Genomic DNA, 24,068 nt, shown 5'->3' on the forward strand with positions numbered 1-24,068 from the left:
CCGAAACCGAATCGAACCGATAACTATTTAAACCGAACCAAAACCGACCCGCGAGACAATTAAACCGATTCCAAACCGACCCGATTAACTACCGAACCGATTTCAAACCGAACCGAAACCGAACTGTCAAACCGTTTTGACAGTGCTAACTACATACATTACATATTTACATATTGGGATCGTGTAGACCTATGCAGAATTTCAATCCAATATGGAAAATTCTTCTTATGTCATTAAAAAAACATACTCTTTCCGTCCCCTTTTGATAGTACGTCTCTTAGATCATCTCCATGGTGAGACTTAATTTGGTATTGAAATACAAAATGAGTTGTTTTTTACCTCCAATGGTGATACTATACCCAATTTTCAATTTAGCAACATTCATGTGAAGTCTAATTTTCCAATGGTGAGACACTCTAAAATATACAAATATCACTTTCAATTTATGACCCACCAAATCCATTTTTTTTTTCTTTTGTGAGAAGTTGTTTTCTAATTTGTATTTATTTTGAAAACGAAAAAGGTAAAACTTAAATAAATTACAAATATATTAGAATATTGACAAGGGACCCACATTTTTTGGCAAAAGATACTCAAAGTTGAGTATCTAAACTTAGCAACTTTCTTTTGGAGTTGCTAAGTTTAGATACCAACTTATTGATATACATTGCAAAAAATAATCTCTTTCTCCTAAAAATACTCACTTGAGTCTCACCATTGGAGAGGGTCTTATAGACAAATTCTAGTCCCAAAATGTTCACCCCATTTGCTTTTTCCAACAACCAATAATATTAAATTTTTACCAAAATTCCCTCCAATTTGCAACAATATTTGTGCAAATTTAACTTTTTCATGTAAATTTTATTTTCTCATGTATTTTTATTACTTTCTTTCGCTACTTTTTTTTTGCATACCCAATGTCAATTTACTTTTTCAATGCATTTTAACTATTCTTATTTGTGTTTATTAATTTCCATGAAAAATGCCCATAAGGGACTATCAAAAGTGGACGGAGGGAGTAATAAACATTTTGTCTTTACGATAGCGTTTGTCATTATCAATCCCTCGTTAGCTCCAATTCTGGCCATTTACAAGTATGCATAACATCCAATGGATTAGGTGAAGTGTTGTAATTGCCCAAAATAATACTCCTTCGTGTTTTTTTTTAAGTGTTTCACTTTTCATTTTCAGTCGTGTTTTTTTAAGTGTCATACTTCCTTTTTTGGCAAAAAGCTACATTAAAATATTACATTTCTCTCCTCTCATGGGGTCTCCACCGAAACCCACTATTACTTTTTTTTATTATATTTTTCCTCTTACATTCATTATTTTTCAATAAACTATTAACCCTACTATCTTTCTTTTACAATTTTTTAATACTTTAACTATCCCATTTACCCTTTTTTTTTTAAAAAAAAAAAAAAAAAAATTACCTTTTATTTTATTTAAGTCAATTAAATTGCCTAAAACTATATGCCGGTCAAAATATAGCACTTAAAAAACATGGAGGGATTAATAATAATAAAAGAAAGATGAACGTAGTGCGGCTATAAAAAGGGGACCTCAGCTATGTTTACAACACAAAGCAAAAACAATAAAAGAAACATCAAGTAAAAAATTCTAAGTAAGCTAGCCAGCAACCTAAGCTAATTAAGATATGGAGATGAAGAAGCAGCAGCTAAGTTGGATGGTGATGGTTGCCTTATTGGTTGCGGTCGCTGTAGCCGAACCCGAGCACCGCCAAGTTGAACCCTTAACTGCCACCATTTCTTACCAAGTTCCACTTTCTGATATCATTCAGCTTGGTGGTAACATGAATACCGGCCTCACTTGTCAGGCTAAGGGCCAACCATGCTTCGGTCCAGTCTATAGATGCTGCGATCCATGGTTCTGCTCTAGCATCGCCGGAATATGTGGCTAATTATCCAGCTTTTATCCAATAAAAAACCCAATGCTTATCTTATGCATGTATAGTTAGCATTGGAGACGTAGTCGTCATAAATAAAACATGCAGGAGGTGTTTGGTTGAGATTCTTGAGAATGGAAATCAAAAGCCCCTAGCTTATTATGTTCCTATGTAATGTGCACTATTTCTGTCTATCAATAACAATACATCTATTATTCCTCTTGCATAATTGTAGTATTGTACCATCGGTAAAACATCAAAATTTGACGGCGACTACAATGCAAGATATACAACTTAATATTTCTCTTTAATTTGATTTTATCAATTTTTTTTTTGACATAAGCTTAAGCAAATTACATATAATTATTAAAGGATGAAAGATTATTGCAGGCTATAGTAGCTAAGTCATGAGTTTTCTGGACCAAATCCTGTGAAACCTTATGGATGCAACACCAATCAAAACATGTGCTCAGTTGTCGAATTCGATATGTCGTCCAACGAAGACCAATATCACTTACCTGTGTATTCCTCAGTAGTACACTAGTAGAAAAAAAGCATTAGGCACCCCCCATATGGCACCGGTTCAGCCTAAACCGGTGCCCAAAACCGGTCTAGAATTGGGCGGCTTTTTACCAAAAGAGAAAAGGCACCGGTTCAGCCTGAACCGGTGCCAAATATAAAAAAGGCACCGGTTTGAACCGGTGCCATTCGAACCGGTGCCAAATTCAAAACAAAAAAAAAACCGCGTCTTTTCCTCTTTTCTTCCTCTCTTTCTCTTTCCTTCCCTTCATTCGTTCATCCCTTCTTTCGTTCTCACTCAGAGTAGTCGTGCCTCCACCTTTTCCCTCCACCACAGCCGCCACCTTCACCGGCGCTTTCAGGTGCCTAAACCACCACCGTGAATCTCCCTGCCCTGCCCTGTCCTCCACCGCCTTTCTCTGTGCGAAACAAACAACAACAGTACAGCTGCAGCGCGCACCGCCTCCACCTCCACCAGCGCGCACCGCCTCCACCTCCACCAGCGCGCACCGCCTCCACCTCCACTAGCGTGCACCGCCTCCACCTCCACCAGCGCGCACCGCCTCCACCTCCACCAGCGCGCACCGCCTCCTCCACCAGCGAGGGTCTTTTCATTCTCTCATCCCCTTAGCTTCTTCCACCTCCAACTAACTAATTTAGGGTAAGTTCATCTTTTCAAGTTAATGGGTTCATCTTATTTTAGATTAAAATTGTGCTTAGATTGTATATGAAATGCAAAGAAAATTAATGGGTTCATCTTATTTTAGATTAAAATTGTGCTACATTGTTGGGATTAAAAGTTGTATGTTTGTGCTACATTGCTGGCTGTGAAATTTGTTTATGATGCCTTGTTTTGGGGAGTTTGGTTTTTGATAATTGAATCAGTTTAAGGATTTATTACTGAATCAGTTTAAGTTCATCAGTTTGGTTTTTGATAATTGATCCTCGATTGATAATTGATAATTTGTATGTTTTAATGTGTATATTAGTGACCTTGCTTCTAATTAGTTGTGATTAAATTAGAGAATTGTGCATAAATTAGAGAAATAGTGATATTGCCACTTAATTAGTTGTGAATAAATTAGAGAATTGTGAATACATTAGAGATTTGTGAATATATTAGAGAATTAGTGACGTTGCTAATTTTTGTTTTTTTTAATATATAGATTCATATGTGAATTGAAGCAAGAGTTTAATTAGCTTGAGGACTACGTACATATATATTGAGCTCAAGTGGGTATTTGCTATATTGGTATGACTACTAAACTTTACTTAGCTATATTTCTTTCTATTCATCCATTTAATAAAAGTTTATTCATGAAATTGCAACTTGTGTATTGTTTAATTGCAAATAAATACAACAATATATAGAATACTTGAATTGCATCATCATATGCCTAGATACCCGTTCAAGGCTTTCTCATTAGGAGAAAGTCTTGAATAGTCCCCGGTTGGGACTGTTCTTGAATGTGTACTCTCACTTAGGTGGTGAATGTATGTTTTCTTTTCGATTTTAAGGAACATCTCGGCTTACCATTTCCTCACTATGTTCTCTGGGTACATATGTGGGTAATTAATTATCTACATCGTGTACTTGGAGAACTAGGGGGAAATGCTGCCGGATTTTCCTTAAAATTGGAAAGTTGACATACATTCACTAGTGAGAGTAGACATTCAAGGATGGGTTAGGTTGGAGTGATAAGGACCCTTTGGAAACATGCATTTTTTCACTATATGAATGGCATATTCACGTTTTGTACTTGAATTTGATTTACATAAAATATGTAGCACTTACACATTATAATTATATGGTGCTATATATATGTTTAGAGACAATTTACTAAATGGAGAAGGATCGTGGTTGGATGTATGGTAGACGCGATACATTGGAATTTTGGAATGGGGTTCAAGAGTTTTGCGAGAGGGCTTTAGCTTATCAACGCACACTGGGAGGCAAAGGCCTTTATTGTCCTTGTGTTGATTGTAATTGTGTGAATGTGGTCGATAGTGTTGAAATCATTAGAGATCATGTATTATGTCGTGGGTTTAGGCAATTTTACCATGTGTGGATTTGGCACGGAGAAAGTGGAGAGTACAGTGGGGATCTTGATCGGAATGATGTGCGTGTTAGAAGCACTGAGATTCATGTGGACGAGGAATACGAGAATGATGAGTATATTGTTAATAATGGTGAGGATGGAGCCGATGAAGATCAGGCGGATGAGGTCGAGGATGAACAAGTGGATGAGATGTTGCAAGGTGTTGAAGGTGAAGTGTTTGAATTATTATCGGAGGCTTCCAAAAAGCCTTTGTATCCCGGGTGCAAAAAATACTCCAAACTATCGGCCGTGCTAACACTTTTCAACATTAAGTCGAAGCATGGGTGGACGGACATCAGTTTTACTTCTTTGTTGACCGCATTAAGTGATATGTTGCCTGATGGGAATGAAATTCCTAAGTCTTATTATTACGCAAAGAAGCTCATGTGTCCCTTTGGTTTGGAGTATAAGAAGATACATGCATGTCCTAATGACTGTATTTTGTATCGAAATGAGTATGAAAAACTGCAGGAGTGTCCACGATGCAAGCGGTCGCGGTACAAGCGCATGAGTTGCAATCCTGGCACGGAGGGACCTCCTGCTAAGGTGTTGTGGTATCTTCCCATTATTCCAAGGTTTAAGCGTCTGTTCTCAATACCAAAAGACGCTAAAAACTTGAGGTGGCATGCAGAGGGAAGAAAGAAAAACAGAATGCGGAAGCATCCAGCTGACTCTCCACAGTGGAAGAACATTGATTTGAAGTTTGAGGAATTTGGTAATGAAGTCAGAAATTTAAGGCTTGGGTTGTGCACGGACGGGATGAATCCATTTGGCACTCTTAGTACCCAACACAGCACATGGCCGGTACTTTTAATGATTTATAATTTGCCTCCTTGGCTGTGCATGAAACGTAAGTATGTAATGCTTTCATTGCTAATAACTGGTCCTAAGCAACCTGGAAACGACATAGATGTTTACCTTGCGCCGCTTATTGACGACTTGAGAAAGATGTGGGACGAAGGGGTTTCCGTTTTCGATGCTCATCAGAACGAGATGTTCACATTGCGTGCAGCCCTTATGTGGACCATGAATGACTTCCCTGCATATGGCAACTTGTGTGGGTACAAGGTCAAAGGGAAAAAAGCATGCCCCATATGTATTGATGACACATCAAGCGTATACCTGACTCATTCTCACAAAGATGTGTACCTACGGACTCGAAGGTTCCTTAGGCGTGATCATCCGTACCGTAGGCAGAAAAAGGCTTTCGATGGAACCGTGGAAGAGGATACTGCGCCTAGACCATTGACTGGTGCTGAGATTAATGCTCGGGTGAAAGGGATACAAACGGTGTTTGGAAAATCAGAAAAAACTATGGTCTCAGCTGCTCTGTTTAAGAAAGAATCAATCTTTTGGAAGCTGCCGTACTGGAGAGAACATGACGTTAGGCATTGTCTTGATGTGATGCATATAGAGAAGAATGTGTGTGATGCTCTTTTGGGGACGCTTATGAATATCCCAGGCAAAACAAAGGATGGAAAGGGTGCTCGGTTAGATTTGCAAGAGATGGGGATTCGTCCAGAATTGTGGCCTCAAGAAAAGGTCAGAAAGGGAAAGGAGCCGAGAATAGAAGATGAAAGTGTTTCGAAAAAAGGGAAGGAGAAGAACAAGGGAAAGGGAAAGGCCAAAGATGCGTCAAAGAAGAAAGATAAGGGTAAAGGGAAGGATGAAAAGAATTATTTACCCCCGGCTTGCTATACATTGTCAAGGGTAGAGAAACGTATGTTTTGTGCATGTTTGTACGACATTAAGGTTCCATCAGGGTACTCATCTAACATGAAAAGATTTGTAACCTTAAATGGAGAATTGAAGCTGACAAGTATGAAATCCCATGATTGTCACATTATGATGCAAGTATTCCTACCGATTGCAATCCGTGGAATTCTACCGAAACACGTGAGGGAAGCGATTACAAGCCTTTGTTCGTTTTTCAATACAATTTGTAGCAAAGTTCTTGATCCTTGTACACTAGATGCTTTGCAAGCTGATGTGGTTGTGACTTTGTGCAAATTTGAGATGTATTTCCCACCCTCATTTTTTGACATAATGGTTCATATGGTTCTTCATTTGGTGCGTGAGATTAAGTTGTGCGGTCCAGTGTTCATGAGGTGGTGCTACCCTTTTGAAAGACACATGGGTACATTACAAGATAAAGTACGGAACCGAGCTCACCCTGAAGGAAGTATAATGCAAGGGACAGTGGGTGAGGAGATAGGTAACTTTGTGGCGGACTACATAGCCCTTGCTCAACCTATTGGTCTTTCTACTTCTCGACATGAAGGTAGACTTGATGGTCATGGCACAATTGGGTCGAAACGAATGTCACCAGACCGAGATCAGTTCTTACAAGCACACCTTTATGTGTTGCACCATGTTTCAGATGTGCACCCATATTTAGACGAGCACATGGCTTGTTTGCGTGCCGAATTTCCATCCAAAGGTGAAAGGGCACTTATGCAGTTGCATAATAAGAAATTTGTTGATTGGTTTCGTGAACGAGTAATGAGTGGATTGAATGATACTAATGTGACCGATACAGTACGGTGGCTTGCGTACGGTCCTAGGGATAATGTCCGTTCATTTGAGGGATATGACATCAATGGGTACACTTTTTGGACCGAGGCTCGTGATTTGAAATCTTCCTCCACCCAAAACAGTGGTGTAACTCTTGTGGCGTCGTCAAGGGAGTTTGCAAGTTCTAAGGATAAATCACCTGTCGATGCGGAGTTGTCATACTATGGTCGAATTCAAGAAATATGGGAGCTTGATTATTGTGACTTCACGGTTGCTCTTTTCAAGTGTAAGTGGGTTGATAATATCAGGCGAAACGTCAAACATGAGGACTTTACTCTTGTAGATCTTGGCCACTTGAATGATAGTGCGGAACCATTTATCCTTGCATCTCAAGCTAAGCAAGTGTTCTACGTAACTGACCCAATGGATTCAAAATGGTCTATAGTGCTAGCTGGCAAAAGAAGAATCCTAGGCATTGGAGATGTTGAGGATGAGGAAGAATATGATGCGTTTGATGATTCAGCACCTTTCACTGTTCCTAGACCTGGAGTACTAAATGACATAGACAACGAAGCAGGTTATATGCGATCAGACCACAACGAAGGAATTTCAGAATGAGGTAGTTTGATTAAAAGTTAGTAATGGTTTCATTGTAAATATAGTTTAGTTATCATGTATATAGGAGCATAAGTAAGCGAAAATGATATATTTGTAGTTTGAAATTGCCTAAGTGTACTCATTATCATGCATATACAAGGTTATAGGACCATAAGTAGGTGAAACTGGCATAAATACCTTCTACTTAACCCAACTCCTTTGTTTTGTGTATGAACTAACATTTATTCATTCTAACAACCTATTTTCCATATGTAGATTGAAATTGGCATTTTGTACTCATTATCATGCATATACAAGGTTATAGGACCGTAATAAGTAGGTGAAAATGGCTAAAATAGCTTCTACATAACCATAATAACTATCATGCATATACTTTACTATACACTAATATTGTTTTATGATTGCTTTGACAGGTGCTTATATCTCATGGCGGACGATCATGATCCTCGTTTGGTAGAGGACATTGACGATGATGAGTATGAGGACGAGTACGAGGATGACGACTCCGATGATAGTGATGCTCCTTATGATGTGAATAAGGAGGATGACTTGGGTGAGCCAGAGGATCAGGCTCAAGAGGAGTTCGAGCGTAGGCTTGACGATTTTGAAAAGTTAGCTGAACGTGCACCGGCCATTGAAAATACAGCACGTGAGATTGTTGGTGAGAACCCGACTCCTGAAAGTCAAGGCCAAGGACAAGATGAAAACAACATAGGTGGTGGAGGGGGGGAAAAGGCACCGGCTGAAAGAAAAACAAGGGGTCCGACGAGAAGCTTTAAGAAACCGGACGGTCCCATGGTCTTGGAGTATGACAACAAAGGCCAACCCGGGCCCAAATGGCGTCGACAATATGCTAATCAAGTTGGCTTATGTTCGCGGAAAATCCCCATTACACTTGTAATGCGGCAAGTACCTCCGGGTTTGATTCAAGCATTTTGGGATGATACAAGGGTAAGTGTGTTTTTGGCACATTTAGACAATTTAAGATACCTTAACCTTATGATTGTTTTTAAATAGAAACCAATAATCGGTTTTAATTTGTGCTTGCAGAGGCAGTTTTCTATTCCTAATGATCCCGAGAAGAAAAAGGTGTTTGTCTCTTTATTAGCGGAAAGATTCAGAGGCTTTAAGACCAAGTTGACTAATCGGTGGATCCATAAGAAGAAGAAGGTGCAAACAAAGAAGAAGAATGCCAAAGAGGATAACCGTCTCCCGTGGCAAATATGGCCGACCGTGTCAAAAGATGATTGGGAAGAGTTCGTTAGAATGAAGAGTCAAAAGAAAGCCATTGTAAGTTTGTGTAAATCTGATGTCAATTGAATAATAGCTTGACACTTTTTGTATTAATGAGACTAACATTTTTTGTTTTGTAGGAACTTCGAGAGCAAAATCAAGCGAATGCAGAAAAGAAGGAATACGTCCATCGTATGGGTCCTAAGACTTTTGCTGAAAAGAGACCTGAGTGGGCCGCTTCGGGTTTATACCCTAAAGCGCTTCTAGTGGCATCGAAGGAACCCTCTAGTTCCACGATCACTACCTTGGTGAGTCGTGCCGGTGATTTCTTTTGTTCTCTCCATTCGTTTGATAAGAAAACCGGAAAATGGTTCATCAAGGGTCCGGAAGCTAAAAAACTGGCGGATAAGCTAGTAAGTTACCTATGAATTGTTGAAATTAAGTCACTTTTGCATCTAACCATTAACTGTTTTACTGACCTCATTTTTCCTTATGCTATAGCTTGAGCACACTCAAGAGATGGTGGAGGGCAAATTTGAACCAAGTATTGAGAATGACCCTTTCACCATGGCTTTGGGAAGGCCATACCCTCCAGGACGAGTAGTAGGTTCGGGAGGGTCATTGCTTGGATGGAATAAGGTGATGGGTCCCGAATACACAAAATCGGGTACATCTCGAGCCAGTGTTAACTCACCGGGGGAGTTGGATGCCAAGGTGGCATCAATTAAGGAACAAGTACGCAACGAGTTAGTTGGTGAATTTAATGCTTGGGCGAAGCTGATGAACTTACCGACTTTGCCGTTCCTCACGAGTACCCCGGTTGACTCATGTTCTGAACCAAAAGGACAAGGAGAAGGTGATAGACATGGAGGAGATGAGATACGTGGTGAAGATGTGTCACCTCAGGTAAAATCAACTGGGTTATTAAAAGTTTTAAAATACCGAGTTAATTGAGATTTTAGGTGCAATGATTGATGTACTGTTGTAGGTTCCTACTCCTACACATGCGGACTTGAGGGAGCTTGAAAATCCAACACCGCATGAATTTCCAGAGTTACAGGTAATTTGTAACCCTCTACCTTAATGAATTTTGTTATATCTATGTTGTTGTAAAAGTCCTACTTAACTATCTTCTTTTTATATATTTACTTGTGTAGGAAGACACCCGGTGTGCACTTCTAGCCCCGGGGCATGCAAATAGTACCGTGTTGAGTTTGGTGGCGTATGGTAGTGCCCAACCGACGACGGGTGCTACGGCGGGGCCACATCATTACTCTGTTGGGATCGATTCAGTGGTTGCGGGGTTCGAAGACATCCCACTACCCGTACCGATAGAGGAGGTTGAGATAACAGCACTTTGGCAAGCTGTAGGTAGCTTCGTTGATTGGCCACGTGCATGGGTGAAGTTGATTAATAAGGAGGTAAATTAGCTACTCACTTGACTATTTCATCATTTCATCAAAAAGTAGACATTTTGAGCCGAAATGGCTACTTACTTGCCTTTTTTCTTCATTTCTCAACTTAAAAACTTCTTGCATCTCAAAACAACTCATAATCACATATTTATAAGTGTTTGTCATTTCAAATTACATAAAAATCACCAAGTTCTAAGTTTTTGGGTCAAATTCATAAAAAAAAGCCATTTTGAGCCGAAATGGCTACTCACTTGCCTATTTTCTTCATTTCTCAACTTATAAACTCCTTGCATCTCAAAACAACTCATAATCACATATTTATAAGTGTTTGTCATTTGAAATTACATAAAAATCACCAAGTTCTAAGTTTTTGGGTCAAATTCATAAAAAAAAGCCATTTTGAGCCGAAATGGCTACTCACTTGCCTATTTTCTTCATTTCTCAACTTATAAACTCCTTGCATCTCAAAACAACTCATAATCACATATTTATAAGTGTTTGTCATTTCAAATTACATAAAAATCACCAAGTTCTAAGTTTTTGGGTCAAATTCATAAAAAAAAGCCATTTTGAGCCGAAATGGCTACTTACTTGCCTTTGTTCTTCATTTCTCAACTTATAAACTCCTTGCATCTCAAAACAACTCATAATCACATATTTATAAGTGTTTGTCATTTCAAATTACATAAAAATCGCCTAGTTTTTCATTTTTTTTTTTTAAAAAATAAGCAACTTCCGCCGCACCGGGAGACCCGAGGGAGCCGCCCCCGCTGCCGGAACAGCAAAGGCAGCCCCAACGAGGCCACAGCAGCCCCGACAGGTGGCTGCCAAGGCTGTAGCAGCCACGGCAGGTGGCTGCCAGACTGCTGCAGCCTCGGCAGCAGCCTGCCTGGGCTGCTGCAGCCTCGACAGGCGGCTGCCATGGCTGCTGCAGCCTCGACAGGTGCTGCTACAGCCATGGCAGCCGCCTGTCGAGGCAGCAGCAGCCCAGGCAGGCTGCTGCCAAGGCTGCAGCAGACTGGCAGCCACCTGCCGTGGCTGCTACAGCCTTGGCAGCCACCTGTCGGGGCTGCTGTGGCCTCGGCACGGGCTGCCTTCGCTGTTCCGGCAGCGGGGGCGCCTCCCTCGGGTTTCCCGGTGCGGCTGCCGTTGCATTTAAAAAAAAAAATATTTAAGCAATTTTCATCATTTCATCAAAAAGTAGCCATTTTGAGCCGAAATGGCTACTTACTTGCCTTTTTTCTTCATTTCTCAACTTAAAAACTTCTTGCATCTCAAAACAACTCATAATCACATATTTATAAGTGTTTGTCATTTCAAATTACATAAAAATCACCAAGTTCTAAGTTTTTGGGTCAAATTCATAAAAAAAAGCCATTTTGAGCCGAAATGGCTACTCACTTGCCTATTTTCTTCATTTCTCAACTTATAAACTCCTTGCATCTCAAAACAACTCATAATCACATATTTATAAGTGTTTGTCATTTCAAATTACATAAAAATCACCAAGTTCTAAGTTTTTGGGTCAAATTCATAAAAAAAAGCCATTTTGAGCCGAAATGGCTACTCACTTGCCTATTTTCTTCATTTCTCAACTTATAAACTCCTTGCATCTCAAAACAACTCATAATCACATATTTATAAGTGTTTGTCATTTCAAATTACATAAAAATCACCAAGTTCTAAGTTTTTGGGTCAAATTCATAAAAAAAAGCCATTTTGAGCCGAAATGGCTACTCACTTGCCTATTTTCTTCATTTCTCAACTTATAAACTCCTTGCATCTCAAAACAACTCATAATCACATATTTATAAGTGTTTGTCATTTCAAATTACATAAAAATCGCCAAGTGCCTATTATAAGTGATTGTGAGTTGAAACTTATTATTTCCCAAACTATTTCAGATTTCCAGTGGAAGCAAAACTTCAAAGAGAAAGAGGGTGGAGAAGCCTAAAAGAATTGATCAACCTAAGAAGAAGCTTAGTGAACAATAGTCCAAGAGTGAACAAGCGTCGAAGTTGCACTCTTCGAAAGGTTCACCCATGCCACCTACTCCAATTGTTGAAGACATTGTTCTTCAATCGCTCTCTACTGACATGACCTTTCTTCACAACCGTGCTTGTTATTTGGTCGATCCCATGGAAGTTGCACTTCCTAAGGCAATGTTCCACTATGATGAGGATGCAATTGCATGGATCAGCAAAGAAGATGTGAAGGAATTTCTGCGTGGTGCAAAGCTTAACATTTCCCTCATTCAAACATTCATGAGGTAACTTCAATGCCTACATAAAGTTCATACTTTTTTCAAGTTATTCAAATTGATGGTGATTATCCTACATCTGATAAATTAATCAATGTTCATGCACGCAGAGCACTACAGGAGCACTTAACTGACACTGATTCTCCGTGTAAAGTTGGGTGGTTATGCCCCGAGCAGTTATCCACTACTAAAATCATAGGCAACCCCCATGACGTGTTGTACTATGTTGAACAAAGTATAAGGGAATCAACGCGTGCGGGAGACAAGTTCATATTCGCCCCATGTTATAGAGAGTATGACTAACCATGTCAAATTCAATCGATTTGGCCTCATTATATGTTGACTCCTAAATATTAATTACCTTGTCTATTGTGAACTTATGTAGGGAGCATTGGAGCCTCATGGTGATTTGTAATTCCACTAACACAATTTATCACCTTGATTCAGCTCGATCATCGGAGAAGTGGCTCGTGAAGTCTATATTGCAAAAGTAAATATATATAGCAACCTATAGTGATGATTATTGCTAATAATAACTAATTTAGTAATCATACGACTAATCAAATTTGATTGTATTTTTTATACTACAGTGTTATGAAGAAGCTACATTGTCGTGCTCCAAAGGGTCCAACATGGAAGACACCGTTGGTAATTTACATGATATTATTGTGATTATCTTGAAAATCTATGGTAGTAAATATTTGCTCATTTCCTTTGCATGTTTCACTGATGTGATTTGTTTGTCATATGCTAGTGCGCACAACAAGAGAATGGAGTTGATTGTGCTTTGTATGTGATGAGATTCATGCTTGACATTGTGACTAATTGTACGGACACTCAACAGCTTGATGAGGTAAGTCCTAAAATTTCTTGAAATGCTATATTGATGTGATTTCTAGCCTTAGACACCTAATATTATCCAACAATGACATGTTATGAGAAACAAAAAGGCTATTTCACAAGAAAGGTAGAAAATGGGTTGAATAGAAGTCATATGGGCTATATTAGGGCCATTTTGTGTTAATATGCTCTTTTGATGTGATTTCTTTCCTTATACACCTATAACTAGATAATATTGACATGTTATGAGATAAATAAAGTTCATTTAATAAGAAATGTAGGAAATGGGCAAAGTAAGGTCATATAGGCCATATTCGGGCCATTTTGGGTAAAAACCGTCATAAACCTTAATAAAATGCTCTCCTATACAATTTTAGGGCTTACACACATACAACTACCCAACATTGACATGTTATGAGAAAGAAATAGTTCATTTGATAAGTAATGTAGAAAATGGGCTACATAGAAGTCATATAAGCCCTATTTGGGCCATGTTGAGTAAAATGCGTTGTTGAACTTCTTGAAATGCTATATTGATGTGATTTCTAGCCTTAGACACCTAATATTATCCAACAATGACATGTTATGAGAAACAAAAAGGCTATTTCACAAGAAAGGTAGAAAATGGGTTGAATAGAAGTCATATGGGCTATATTAGGGCCATTTTGTGTTAATATGCTCTTTTGATGTGATTTCTTTCCTTATACACCTATAACTAGATAATATTGACATGTTATGAGATAAATAAAGTTCATTTAATAAGAAATGTAGGAAATGGGCAAAGTAAGGTCATATAGGCCATATTCGGGCCATTTTGGGTAAAAACCGTCATAAACCTTAATAAAATGCTCTCCTATACAATTTTAGGGCTTACACACATACAACTACCCAACATTGACATGTTATGAGAAAGAAATAGTTCATTTGATAAGTAATGTAGAAAATGGGCTACATAGAAGTCATATAAGCCCTATTTGGGCCATGTTGAGTAAAATGCGTTGTTGAACTTCTTGAAATGCTATATTGATGTGATTTCTAGCCTTAGACACCTAATATTATCCAACAATGACATGTTATGAGAAACAAAAAGGCTATTTCACAAGAAAGGTAGAAAATGGGTTGAATAGAAGTCATATGGGCTATATTAGGGCCATTTTGTGTTAATATGCTCTTTTGATGTGATTTCTTTCCTTATACACCTATAACTAGATAATATTGACATGTTATGAGATAAATAAAGTTCATTTAATAAGAAATGTAGGAAATGGGCAAAGTAAGGTCATATAGGCCATATTCGGGCCATTTTGGGTAAAAACCGTCATAAACCTTAATAAAATGCTCTCCTATACAATTTTAGGGCTTACACACATACAAATACCCAACATTGACATGTTATGAGAAAGAAATAGTTCATTTGATAAGTAATGTAGAAAATGGGCTATATAGAAGTCGTATAGGTAATATTTGATTAAATACATATTTTTTGCCTAATTAATTATTTTTAAAATAATGTTTTTGTATTTCAAGTTTTGCAAGGTCCAAAAGGATGGTCCGTTGACAATCAAGGAGCTTAATGAAGTTCGTGACATGTTGGCGTCTTTCATCACCTTCAACATGTAAATGGCATGCATTGTAATTGTAAATTATTTATGTTAACTTTTGAACTATATATAACTTATTATTCATTATATATGTGTACTTACTATTATTTGTATATATGTAAGCAACTTTTTTTTTTTTTTTGTATTGCGTTTGGGAATATTTATATCTATATATATATATAATTGAATTCTTGTATCTAATATTATTTTTGTATATAATAATTAATAATATTATTATTAGTTATTATAATAATAAAATTATTAATTATTATATTTAATATAATTGCTGGAATTACAGGGTATTATTATTGCAGGTTTTTTGTAAAAAATATTATTGCACGATGGAAAAAAAAAAAAAAGAAAAAAAAAATATATATACAAAAGGCACCGGTTAGGCAGGAACCGGTGCCTAAACTATCCACCACCCAAAAAAAAATGGCGGGAGAGCAGTATTAGGCACCGGTTAACCGGTGCCTATTCCACCCTATGGCACCGGTTAACCGGTGCCTATTAATCACTATGGCACCGGTTTTGAACCGGTGCCAAATATGGGGTTTTTGGCACCCCTCAAATAGGCAGCGGTTCAAACCGGTGCCTTAGACCGGGTTTGAACCGCTGCCTAATGCGTTTTTTCTACTAGTGGTAGAATCATAGACGCTGAGTCCGTGTATATAGTAACTGCTGGCAATGACTTTGCTGCCGCCCAGTGTAGACCTTGTAGGCAGGCGTTCATCTCCACATGTAGAGCAGATTGGGCCAAACCACTGCTAGCTCCCCCTTGCCGTTGTCCCTGATCCCCCGAATCACAACTCTCTGGGCACCAACCCATCCCTGATCTATGAGTGTGCTTATGCCAAGATCCATCAACCAGAATAACCGTTGGAATTACATTCATCCCACTATTATGAAGTACAACACGCATAAATCCAGGTGGGTAGTCTTCAGCCATCTCCGGCGGGTGCAAAGATCTCAGACTTTTAAAAAAAAAAAATTTATTATCGAAAAAAATTTATTATCGATCATATGAATCAATAATAGCTTTATAAATCATCAACAATAATAAAAATCTTATCATCAATCTATGATGTCTTGCATAATAATAACCTTCCTACTTTTTATTAAGTATATTTTTTACTACCATAAAAATACCTATTTTTTATAATTACTACTTTTTTCTTTTTTTTTTTTTTTTTTTTTTTTTTTTTTTTTAATTAATTACTACCTTAAATTCATATTTCATTAAATTTTGCTACCAAAAATTGGCATCCTCAATATAAAACTTAAAATTAAGGGTTCGTTTGGGATTGATGTGGTTTTCTATTTTTTGTTTTTTTGTTTTTTAAAAGTATATGATATATGTCCCATAATGAATCAAAAATTATTTAAACATATTGTAGACACCCATTTGTGTCTCCCCAAAACCAAACCCGGTGATGAGTATCTTTCACGTCGAATCATAATTGAATGAAACGAAAGTGTGGAAAGGTCTAGTGTTGCGGAAAGTTTTAATTTCTTTTCTCTTCTCTCTGTTTTTGAAAACTTTATTTTAAGAAAACAGCCAATCCAGTTTGGTTGGTCCATGATATGGGTCCAATAGTGATGTAGTTGGATGAGGCTTGCAAAGACCTTTCCAACGATATATTATATGCCCAATTCCGATGAATATTTAGGAAGTTATGGCAAATTTACTAAACTGGGCCCGGTTTGAGCTTTATATGCGGCCCAATGATCTAGGGGAGGGCTTAATATGATTTATCATTCCTAATGCAATTAGGCATGGTTTTAGTCTTCTAGAATCTTCTAGAAGGTTCTTTTCATTCCTAATTCAATTAGCATTGATAAGTTGACTTTGTTGACTTTTCAGAGTTTTAATTAAAATCAAATAGCATTTTCGAAGAAATTATATTATTTTATCCTCAAGTACGGTAAACTTATCGGATTTTCGAAAACGCATTGAACTCAAGCTTGGCGTCCAACCCCAGGCCTTGGCGCCTGGAACCAGGCTTGGCGCCTGGCGCTAGCCATTGGCGCCTGACACTAGTGCTGGTGCCTGGCGCCAGCTAGCCAGGGTTGGCGCCAGCTCTGTTTCCTGAGCGTCAGACTCTGTTTTGTTAATTTATCTTTTTTGGCTGATTTTCTCTATAAATATCGTATTAAAAACTCCGTTTTCATTCATCATCTACATCTATCATTCACCAATTCTCTTCATTCGCAAGTTATTCACCTTCAATCAGTTTTCATTCTTTAGCATTCTTTTAATTTTCAGTTAATCGTTCATCTCTTTCATTCATCTTTCTTCAAAACTTGGTTTTTCTTATACAAAATTCCGCATTCGCAAGATCTAGAAACACCTAGCCATATTCGAAGTTGCCTTCGCCCTAGACGTGAAAGGTTTTAATTTATGAGGGTTTGGTCCCAAATCTCTATTTCAATTATTTAATTTAATTGTTTTGTTTATTATTTTCCTTGAAGTTACTAACGTGTGTATTTTGTTATTAGAAAGAGGTACGAGGCATCAAAGTAAGTATTTTAATTGATTAATTGATATTATGATGTAGAAATCATGTTTAAATTGTTATTATGATTCTTAGTATCATGTCTAGGTTATTTTTAATATTAAATATGATTGTTATGATGCTTCTTATTCTCTTCCTAATATTTATGATTGCTAGTATCATGTTAGGGTTAAAGATTTGATTTTTATTGCTTAGTGAAATGCTAGGGTTTGTTATTAATCTTGTTAGTATCATGCCTAGGATCTTGCTATTTTTATTATGCTTTAATATTAACATGAACATGATTATGATTATAATTGTTATAATTTATGATGATTATGAATATTATTAATATTTTGATCATGATTATTTTATTTATGATTATTATTGTTGCTTGATGTTTATTATTTATTGTTTGATCACGCCTTTATGCATGTTTAAAGGGAATTTGTAATGTAATCACGCTTAATAAGATAATTAATAATCTTGTTAGGGTTAATTGTGATTATAAATTCAAGTGATCGCCAATAACAGTTTATTTGCGCATTAATACTCAACCAACATAGATAAACAGGTTTAGGGTTAATCTATTGATTGCATGTTAGTTAAAAAGCGCACATGAATACGAGCAGAATAAAGTAGAGGCCTATTATTAGGGCAGGTTCAATCTCTTTTAGGTTGGATTTGTACCTTCATCCCCGAACCCTTATTTGGTTCATGACCTTATGGAGTTGACGATCTCTTGGATCGTTAAGGGGTGTAACCTTCACCTCGTGAACGGTTTACAAGTTCCTTAAAAACTTTTTGGCGACTCTTTTGCTCTATCTTCTTCCCTTTTGGACGCCACCGTACTTTAGTGTATGATCACAGTGGGGTTCAAGCTAGTGGGATTAAAGGCTTGAAATATTCCCTACACATATTAAAATTATAATAAATTTGAAAAATGACAACAGAAAAGTGGAAACACCTTTTTCTTGTTTCCTGTTTTTGGTTTTTGGTTTAAAAAAAAAAAAAGGAAACTGAAAACCAAAAATGATGCCAAACAAGCCCTTACTCATTCATTACGGTTTTTGTTTTTTCCATTTTTTTTTGGGGAAAACTGTAGGGAATAATTTCAAGCCTTAAAAATCCCACTAGCTTGAACCCCACTGTGATCATACACTAAAGTACGGTGGCGTCCAAAAGGGAAGAAGATAGAGCAAAAGAGTCGCCAACAAGTTTTTAAGGAACTTGTAAACCATCACGAGGTGAAGGTTACACCCCTTAACGATCCAAGAGATCGTCAACTCCATAAGGTCATGAACCAAATAAGGGTTCGGGGATGATGGTACAAATCCAACCTAAAAGAGATTGAACCTGCCCTAATAAAAGGCCTCTACTTTATTCTGCTCGTATTCATGTGCGCTTTCTGATTAACATACAATCAACAGGATTAACCCTAAACTTGTTTAATCTATGTTGGTTGACATTAATGCACAAATAAACTATTATTGGCGATCACTTGAATTATAATCACAATTAACCCTAAACAAGATTATTAATATCTTATTAAGCGTGATTGCAAGTACAAATTCCAACATGCAATAAAAGGTGATCAAGCAATAAAGAATATAAAATATGATACATATCAAGCAACATAATAAATAATATCAATATCATGAATAATAATAATAATCATCATAATAATAATAGTAATCATGAATAAAAATAATCATTATCAAAATAATAATAATAATATTCATAAATTATTATAACAATTATAATCATAATCATGTTCATGTTAATATTAAGGCATAATAAACATAGCAAGATCCTAGGCATGATACTAACAAGATTAATAACAAACCCTAGCATGTCACTAAACAATAAAAATCAAATCTTTAGCCCTAACATGATACTAACATGAATTAATATTAGGAAGAGAATAAAAGGCATTATAGCAATCATATTTAATATTAAAAATACCCTAGACATGATACTAGGAATATCATAATAACAATATAAACATGATTTCTACATCATAATATCAATGAATCAATTAAATTACTTACGTGGATGCCTCGTACCTCTTTCTAATAACAAAATACACACGTTAGTAACTTCAAGGAAAATAATAATCAAAACAATTAAATTAAATAATTGAAAGAGAGATTTGGGACCAAACCCTCAGAAATTAAAACCTTTCACGTCTAGGGCGAAGGGAACTTCGAATATGGCTAGGTGTTTCAAGATCTTGTGAATGCGGAATTTTGTATTTGAAAGAAAGAATTTAAGAAAAGAATGAAAGAAAGAGATGAATGAGAGAGAGAATGATTATTGATAATTGGTGAATCTTGGTGACCTTGGTTGATGGTAATTCGTGAATGAAAACGGAGTTTTTAATACGATATTTATAGAGAAAATCATCCAAAAAAGATAATTTATCAAAACAGAGTCTGAAGACCACAAAACTAACTTGGCGCCAGGACCAGTGGCTAGCGCCAGGCGCCAATGCTGGCGTCTGGCGCTAATCCTGATTCCAGGCGCCAAGGCCTGGGGTTGGACGCCAAACTGGATTTTAACGCGTTTTCGAAAATCTGATAATTTTACCGTACTGGAAGATAAAATAATATAATTCCAATCGAAAATGCTATTTGATCTGATTAAAACTCTGAAGAGTCCTAATTGAATTAAGAATGATAAGACCTTCTAGAATGTTCTAGAAGACTAAAACCATTCCTAATTACATTAGGAATGATAAATTATATTAGGCCCTCCCCTAGATCATAGGGCTGTACTTAAAACTCAAACCGGGCCTAGTTTAGTAAATTGGCCATAAATTCCTCAATATTCATCGGAATTGGGCTTATAATATATCGTTGGAAAGGTCTTTGCAAGCCCCATCCAACTACACCATTATTGGACCCATATCATGGACCAACCAAACTGGATTGACTGTTTTCTTTAAAAATCAAGTTTTCAAAAACAGAGAGAAAAGAAAATAAAACTTTCCGCAATACTAGACCTTTCTACACTTCGTTTCATTCGATTATGATTCGACGTGAAAGACACTCATCACTGGGTTTGGTTTTGGGGAGACACAAATGGGTGTCTACAGAAAACAAAAGGCAAAAATGTGAAAACCACAAAAATTAGTTTAACTGATGTCAAATTAAATTCTATTGATTTTATTTAATTTGCATCAAAAAACAATATAAGCCTTTCAAAATACGAAATATTTGTTTCCTTAATCATGCCACTTTAATCATATTGCTTCAAATTAGTTATTATTCTTTAACTTGACTATAAATAAAGATTGGAAAGACGTTATGGATTATTTGTAGTATGGAAAAGTATACATTTTATTGTAAAAAATTAAATAAATATTTATGTTAGGAAATCATGAAAATCTTATGCATGCTTGAATATGTAAACAGTAGTTATATAGATATATTTTATAAAATATACATAAGATAAGCCAATGAGAGGTTGACATTTGTCATCCTCACATTGATTTGCTTATCTTTTAGTATAACTAGTTTTGTGCCCGTGCGATGCCCGGGTTGTTTATTGATTAAAGATAAAAATTTTAAAATATACCATTGGATAAAAAATTATTTTATTGATGTGCTTTTGTGACGATTTGCTATCTAGTTGGCACCTGTAATGATTAATACTAATATTGGTGGAAATGTTCGATTTAATACATTAAAAAAATTAACAATTAATAAATTAAATAAGATAAATGTTCAAAGCCCGTTGGGTTGACCCGAACCCAAAACTTTGGGCAAGGGTTGAACATTTCTTGACTCGTAGCTTAAAGTGACCCAATCCGAGATGATTCATGACTCAACCTTAATTGACAGGTCTATGTAGTAATAAAATTCTTTTAGTTGTGAAGTATATTATTTTAACCGATTAGTATATATTATAAATAGATGTTTAACACTTTAAACTAATTTTTTTTTATTCAACATTTTTTTTTATCTTATGAAGTCTATTTGAATCGCTCCAACGTGGCGCGACACTTGGCGAAAAGTTAGAATGCCAAGTGTCGCAACGTCGCGACCTGGCTAAAAGTTTAGCTTTATATATTAGTTATGTGATATATAGATAGATAGATTGACTGACCATTATAAAACACATTTATTTTTATAAAAAATAACCTCTTATGATCTTTATACTAACATAATAACCTATTTTGTATTTCATCCCAAATCTAGATATTATTTTTCATCTTTTACGACCGCAAATTTTAAGATGTACCATGTTTCTAGGTGCACCACGCCTATACTTTTGAACATTTAGTAAAATAAATCTGAACAATTGTAAATTTTGAACATGTAATAAAAACATATGAACATCGCAAATTTTGAATATTTAGTTAAAAATTTGAACAAACGCAATGCACCACGCCTATACTTTTGAACATTTAGTTAAAAAATCTAAACAATCGCAAATTTTGAACATATAGTAAAAAATCCGAACAAAGCAAATTTTGAACATTTAGTAAAAAAATCTGAACAATTGCAATGCACTACGCCTATAACTTTGAACATTTAGTAAAAAAATATGAACAATAACAAATTTTGAACATTTAGTAAAAAAATTTGAACAATCGCAAATTTTGAATTATTACGAGTCAGACAAAATTTTGAAAGAAGTTTGTCTGACTCGTAATAATTCAATAGTTTTTTTTTAATATAAACTGAACATTTACTGTATTCAAATGATCATTTCTTTATAAAATATGAACATTAAAATTGCATGTTTATGTTTAGTTTTTGTGACGTGTTCATATTTTTTTTTACTAAATGTTCATTTTTTTTGTATAATGTTCAATATTTTTTACTAAAATGTTCAAAATTATAGATGTGGTGCATCTAGTTCTAGGTGCACCATGGTGCATATACTACTAATTGCTTTCATGACTCCATATTACAGAGTATATTTTTTATACAAATTCTTAAATGGACCTGGTTCACACTAAGTTATTTTGCACCACTAACATTAGAGACAATATGATTGTTTTATTAATAAAAAAAGGTCACTATATTAAAATAAAGGTTATTATGTTGAAATAAAAGTTAGTGTGACATTATAACAACTATAACATCTTAACTTTTTTTAATGAAATTTTTAATATAATGGTCAATATGAATAATAAAGATCATAATGTTAAAATTAGGTTATTATTCAACATAATTTCGTACTTTAAATTTATAATAATATATTTTTTTTTGAATAAAAATTCATAATAATATTAAAGGTCACAAATGTTTTAAAAAAGATTACTACGTTAAAAATAAGGTTACTATAATATAATTAGGGGCCACTATGTTGAATATAATGTCAGTTACGTGTGTATAAACTTTAAGTCCACAATAATATTATTGTAGACCAAGTTCACGCAAGATTTGTTGTATTTTTTATTATAGATTTCTTTTTTTTTTTTTTTTTAATCGAAATCAGCTTTCTTCTCTTTTAAACACTGATGGCATATTTATGTTGTTTTTTTTTTTTTTAAATTTCACATTTGATAGTATTTCATTCACCAATTATGTTAATTTTTTTTTTTTTTTTTTGACAAGACCAATTATGTTAAATTAAAAGATATATTTGTTTCTAGAAAAAAAGTTGAAAGATATATAATCTTGATTTATTTTATTATAAATAATTATTATCAATAATCAATAATCAATCAATCAATAATCAATAATCAATAATATAAAAGACACACCAGCAATGACACGTGTCATCTCCTGGTGTGTCCTTAGCTTTTTATTTTTTAAGAAACAAATCTTATACAAATATAGCTCTCTAAATTTATACAATATAATTACTTAAAATACAAATCAATCAATCAATAATCAATAATCAATAATCAATAATATATACTAAAAGACACACCAGCAATGACACGTGTCATCTCCTGGTGTGTCCTCAGCTTTTTATTTTTATTTTTATTTTTTAAGAAACAAATCTTATACAAATATAGCTCTCTAAATTTATACAATATAATTACTTAAAATAAAAAAAAATAAAAAAATTGACATATCCTTAACACAAAATATTTTTATAGCTATAAAAAAGACATTCTTAACATAAGTTTGATAACTTTTTACACATTTTATACCTGTAATCCCTTATTTTGATCAAAATTTGTCAACTATATTTTTAGATTTTATTTTGTTTGATTATAAATTATAACAATAGTTTAAAAATGATTATTGAAAATTTTCGTGCAAGGCACGGGAACTAACCTAGTACGAGTAATTACTTATATATATATATATATATATATATATATATATATATATATATATATATATATACTAAAAGACACACCAGCAATGACACGTGTCATCTCCTGGTGTGTCCTTAGCTTTTTATTTTTTTTTTAATTTTTTAAGAAACAAATCTTATACAAATATAGCTCTCTAAATTTATACAATATAATTACTTAAAATAAAAAAAAATTGACATATCCTTAACACAAAATATTTTTATAGCTATAAAAAAGACATTCTTAACATAAGTTTGATAACTTTTTACACATTTTATACCTGTAATCCCTTATTTTGATCAA

General features: G+C 35.2%; 1 protein-coding gene across 1 annotated transcript; it reads left to right on the forward strand.

Moving 5' to 3' along the window:
- The first annotated feature begins 1,657 nt into the window (after positions 1-1,657).
- On the forward strand, positions 1,658-15,986 carry LOC145640519 (uncharacterized). The gene is made up of 5 exons (XM_081691783.1): positions 1,658-1,864; positions 8,707-8,946; positions 9,030-9,302; positions 9,391-9,528; positions 15,936-15,986. Exons 1-5 carry the CDS (start codon positions 1,658-1,660, stop codon positions 15,984-15,986), a joined length of 909 nt encoding a protein of 302 aa, XP_081547909.1.
- The last annotated feature ends 8,082 nt before the right edge of the window (positions 15,987-24,068 follow it).

The sequence above is a fragment of the Chenopodium album genome, chromosome 7 (genome assembly GCF_948465745.1).
Source record: "Chenopodium album chromosome 7, dcCheAlbu1.1, whole genome shotgun sequence".
NCBI classification, from domain to species: Eukaryota; Viridiplantae; Streptophyta; class Magnoliopsida; order Caryophyllales; family Amaranthaceae; genus Chenopodium; species Chenopodium album.

Bases quoted from the DNA above. Each gene is read 5' to 3' on its own strand.
- LOC145640519 (XM_081691783.1), top strand. From the start codon at position 1,658: ATGGAGATGAAGAAGCAGCAGCTAAGTTGGATGGTGATGGTTGCCTTA. The intron at 1,865-8,706 runs GTCTATAGATGC...TTGTGCTTGCAG, and splicing joins GCCAACCATGCTTCGGTCCA to AGGCAGTTTTCTATTCCTAA. The intron at 9,529-15,935 runs GTGATGGGTCCC...GCATAAATCCAG, and splicing joins CATTGCTTGGATGGAATAAG to GTGGGTAGTCTTCAGCCATC.